Here is a 5,000-nt window from a genome sequence, read left to right as displayed (position 1 = left end):
CGCCTGGCGTCCGTCTTCAGTACTGCAGCGTCTCCGCCTGGCGTCCGTCTTCAGTACTACAGCGTCTCCGCCTGGCGTCCGTCTGCACTACTGCAGCGTCTCCGCCTGGCGTCCGTCTACAGTACTGCAGCGTCTCCGCCTGGCGTCCGTCTACAGTTCTGCAGCGTCTCCGCCTGGCGTCCGTCTACAGTTCTGCAGCGTCTCCGCCTGGCGTCCGTCTACAGTACTGCAGCGTCTCCGCCTGGCGTCCATCTTCAGTACTGCAGCGTCTCCGCCTGGCGTCCGTCTTCAGTACTGCAGCGTCTCCGCCTGGCGTCCGTCTACAGTTCTGCAGCGTCTCCGCCTGGCGTCCGTCTACAGTACTGCAGCGTCTCCGCCTGCCGTCCGTCTACAATACTGCAGCGTCTCCGCCTGGCGTCCGTCTTCAGTACTGCAGCGTCTCCGCCTGGCGTCCGTCTACAGTTCTGCAGCGTCTACAGTTCTGCAGCGTCTCCGCCTGGCGTCCGTCTTCAGTACTGCAGCGTCTCCGCCTGGTGTCCGTCTACAGTTCTGCAGCGTCTCCGCCTGGCGTCCGTCTACACTACTGCAGCGTCTCCGCCTGGCGTCTGTCTTCAGTACTGCAGCGTCTCCGCCTGGCGTCCGTCTACAGTTCTGCAGCGTCTCCGCCTGGCGTCCGTCTACAGTTCTGCAGCGTCTCCGCCTGGCGTCCGTCTTCAGTACTGCAGCGTCTCCGCCTGGCGTCCGTCTTCAGTACTGCAGCGTCTCCGCCTGGCGTCCGTCTACAGTTCTGCAGCGTCTCCGCCTGGCGTCCGTCTACAGTTCTGCAGCGTCTCCGCCTGGCGTCCGTCTTCAGTACTGCAGCGTCTCCGCCTGGCGTCCGTCTTCAGTACTGCAGCGTCTCCGCCTGGCGTCCGTCTACAGTTCTGCAGCGTCTCCGCCTGGCGTCCGTCTTCAGTACTGCAGCGTCTCCGCCTGGCGTCCGTCTTCAGTACTGCAGCGTTTTCGAGCCTCTACAACTTCAACATTTGGAAATAGTTTTGATTTTAAACTGCGGGGATGCTCTGTTGTCTGGACGCAGACGGAGACATTTGGAAAGGAAGATGCACACCAACGTTTGAAAAACCTCTGAATATTCTGAGAAAAAAAGTCCAAATATAAAAAAATTTATTAAAAAATTGGAATATACTGTATATAGCTGAAATATTTTCAGGGGAAAAAAGTTGAATATAAAAAAAAAAAAAACATTGACAGAAGTCAGAGAATCTGCTTCCTGTTACCCCGTTATGCACATGCCCAGTGTGTGAGCGGTCATGTGATCTGTGATGTCAGACGTGTTAATATGGACGGAGATTAGTTCTGCTGCTGGAGATAAAACTCTTGTTTTTAAAGCTGAACCGTAGCCGTGTGGAAGCAGCCTGAGACTGCAGAGAGTTAGCTCCATGCTAACGTTAGCGTGTGGAGATGTGGGTGATGATGATGACAGAATGAAAAGCAGTGATGTCAGCAAACAGCGGCCCTGCGGCCTTCTCGGGAACAGGAAGTGTCTGAACCTGCGGGTGTTGGGCGGGCTGAGTCGGCAGCGCTGTGGGACGTGGTCGCCGCTCCGCAGGTAGGAACACCTGCCGGGTGACAACTTCCTCTGTCTCCCTTTTCCTCCCTGTGTCCTACGTTATAACCGGGGGTCAAACACTTCATTTCCTGCATTCTGGTGAATTTTTCTTGAATCACTTTACAGTCTTTATTGATGTAAAGGAAACTATTATTCTCCTATATGGTTCGACACATGATCACGTGTTTCTGGATGTGTTTTCTTATGAATCATGAACATCTCAACAACTAATGTGTTAGTTTTAATCTACATAAATCCATCTTTAGTTTCTCTTCCTGTTGTGTTCTTTAGGAGACACAGTTCTTGTTTTGAACAGTTATGTTTACCTCCCTTTGGGTAGGACACAGCTCCTTCTTCTAAATATTGTGTCATTTTAAAGCCCTGATCGTACAAAACGTTACGCACACCAATATCAACACCCCAACCATAAGTTTAGCCGTCTACGGATAAATTTAGCCAGCAGAAGAGAGAAAGGAAAAGGAGCTACAGTAGAAGATGAAATAGAGGACAAATGAAAGAAGAGGAGGAGGACATAGGTAGAAGATGGAGGCAGAGTAAATGTACGAAAAAGAGAAAGAAAGGAGAGGCAGAAATATGGCGGAAAAGAGAAACAGAAAGAGAAGAACCGGGAGAGGAAGAAAGAGACAAAGAGATATGACAGAGAGAGGAAGGTAAGGAAGTGATAATGGAGAAGAAAAGGAAGCAGAGAAGGAAATGAGGGTGTGGAAAAGGAGATGAATAAGGAAGTAGGGAAAGAAAGGAGGCGGTAGAAACAGGAAGTAGGAAGGCGAAGACGAAGAGGAGGTACAGGAAAAAGATGAATAGAGGACAAAAGAAAGGAAGAGGAGGAAGAAGTGAAGAAGCAGAACACGGCGAAGGAAGAGAAGAAAGTCTGCAGTCACATGACCAAATCTCTGATTTACCTGCTGCAGCCAGCTGCAGAAATTTGAGTGTGTCTCTGTGTGCGTGCGTGCATGTGTGTGTGTGTGTGTGTGTGTGTGTGTGTGTGTGTGTGTGTGTGTGCGCATGTGCGCGCGCATGCAGCTGAGAGTGCAACACTCAGATTGGCAGCGAAGCAGACACGTGGAGAGAGACGAGGCTGTCAGGAAATCATCCAGCATCTCCTCAAAGAATAGAGAGAGAAAGAGAGAGAGGGAGAGAGGAAGGAAAGGGAGGAAGGAGGACAGATAAAGAGAGAGAGAGGAGAGAGGTTAAAGTGAAAGCATCCAGCATCTCCACAGAGAATAGACAGAGAGAGAGGAAGGAAAGGAAGGAGGACAGAGGTTTACCTGAAAAAAAGCAGAGACGGAGAGGAAGAGGAGGAGTTGTTGGGGGTGTGGCTGGGTGAGAGAGGTAGACAAAGCAAGAGTAGAGAGAGAGAGGGGAGGGAGGGATGAGAGAGAGAGAGAGAGAGAGAGAGAGAGAGAGAGAGAGAGAGAGAGAGAGAGAGAGGGGAGGGAGGGACGAGAGGAGTGCAGGAAGGGCAGTCTCAGAGAGGAGTGTGTGTTTTATTCTCTCCAGTGTAAATGAATGAAGGCGTCTCCTTTGTCTTCAAAATGGTAAGAAGCATCTGACGCATGTTAGCAAAGAGACTATTAGACTATATAGAGATTATACTGGGATGTTTGACTGTAAGAACATGTTTCTGAGATGTTTGACTGTAAGATAAGAACATGTTTATGGGATGTTTGACTGTAAGATAAGAACGTGTTTCTGAGATGTTTGACTGTAAGATAAGAATATGTTTATGGGATGTTTGACTGTAAGATAAGAACATGTTTCTGAGATGTTTGACTGTAAGATAAGAACATGTTTCTGAGATGTTTGACTGTAAGATAAGAACATGTTTCTGAGATGTTTGACTGTAAGATAAGAACGTGTTTCTGAGATGTTTGACTGTAAGATAAGAATATGTTTATGGGATGTTTGACTGTAAGATAAGAATATGTTTCTGAGATGTTTGACTGTAAGATAAGAATATGTTTCTGGGTCGAGGTTAGAGTCAGGTTCAGTTTGATGTAAGAAGAGAAATGTATTTTTCCAGCTGTTTTTTTTCTCCAAACTGTGGCAGTTCTGACTCTGGGTCAGTATAACTTTACACTTGTAGAGATTTGGGATCATGTGACTCTCCACCTCACTGAAACATGTACATGGTCAGAAATATCTTTAGGTTTGGATTTGAAAAAGGTTACGTTTGAATTAGACTTAGTTTTTTGGCGCGTTTAAACAGCATTGTTTTGAATACTTTGCGCGTTCACACAGATCCACAGAAACGGACCTAAAATGCTGCAGTACGCATGCCGGACCAGTAGGTGGCACAGTAGGTGGCGGCCTGCCAGGCCAGTAGGTGACGGCCTGCCGGGCCAGTAGGTGACGGCCTGCCGGGCCAGTAGGGCCAGTAGGTGACGGCCTGCCGGGCCAGTAGGTGGCGGCCTGCTGGGCCAGTAGGGCCAGTAGGGCCAGTAGGTGGCAGCATGCTGGGCCAGTAGGGCCAGTAGGTGACAGCCTGTCGGGCCAATACGGCCAGTAGGGCCAGTAGGTGGCAGCCTGCTGGGCCAGTAGGGCCAGTAGGTGGCAGCCTGCCGGACCAATAGGGCCAGTAGGGCCAGTGGGTGGCAGCCTGCTGGGCCAGTAGGGCCAGTAGGTGGCGGCCTGCCGGGCCAATAGGGCCAGTAGGGCCAGTAGGTAGCAGCCTGCAGGGCCAGTAGGTGGCAGCCAGTAGCGCCAGTAGGGCCAGTAGGGCCAGTAGGTGGCGGCCTGCCGGGCCATTAGGTGGTGGCCTTATTTTCTTCGCGGTCCTCATAAATCCAGTAACTCTCCTCCCTGCCTGCTGCTCATCACGCAGACTCGTGTGAAGCAGCAGCTGAATAAATTTGCAACTAGTTTTAAATGAAACATGCCTGAATGTTAAATACTGCAGACGCAGCGTGGCAGAGAGAGAGAGAGAGAGAGAGAGACCAGTGACACCAGTAAGACCGGGGGAACTGGAGCAGAAACAACCGCCTGTCTGTTCAGCTTCCTGCAGCTGTTTCCCATATAAAGACACATGTGAAGCTCCCAGAGACCAACACATATTATACAAACGACTGCACACAATAATAACCACCAAACATGTTTAATTCACTCGTTTTATGTAGAAAACTACAGATTAACTGTGCATCTGTGTAGAAATCTGATTGGACATTTACAACAGCACACCGTGATCATTGTGGTTCAGTGTCTGTCCAGGTCATAGACTGTATAAGGTGTCTTCAGGGAGACCGGATGGTGCAATAATAACATCTTTATTCAGTCACCGAGGGCGTGCACCGGCTGCTTAAGTAACACGCGAGCGCTCCAAACCACTTTCGATTAATGTTCTCCACCCCTGCAACACCGGTGCCATAAGAAG

The 5,000-nt window shown here is 49.8% G+C and overlaps 1 protein-coding gene across 3 annotated transcripts in view; it reads left to right on the top strand.

Annotated features, from left to right (window-relative positions):
* Nucleotides 1-5,000, top strand: part of LOC116059899 (IQ motif and SEC7 domain-containing protein 1-like) — a 147,382-nt gene that overhangs the window by 30,109 nt on the left and 112,273 nt on the right. The window contains exon 1 of one of the 3 annotated variants that reach the window (XM_036007988.1): nucleotides 3,085-3,168. The exons of the other annotated variants lie outside the window; for them this stretch is intronic. Coding sequence (XP_035863881.1) covers nucleotides 3,140-3,168 — 29 coding nt within the window. The 5' untranslated portion in view covers nucleotides 3,085-3,139. Of the gene's footprint in view, nucleotides 1-3,084; nucleotides 3,169-5,000 lie in introns of those variants that run through there. 3 annotated transcript variants of the gene reach the window in all.

The sequence above is a fragment of the Sander lucioperca genome, chromosome 12 (assembly GCF_008315115.2).
Source record: "Sander lucioperca isolate FBNREF2018 chromosome 12, SLUC_FBN_1.2, whole genome shotgun sequence".
Taxonomy (NCBI): domain Eukaryota; kingdom Metazoa; phylum Chordata; class Actinopteri; order Perciformes; family Percidae; genus Sander; species Sander lucioperca.
The sequence above is the reverse complement of the archived record's forward strand: the minus strand, read 5'-3'. Positions and strand labels throughout refer to the sequence as shown.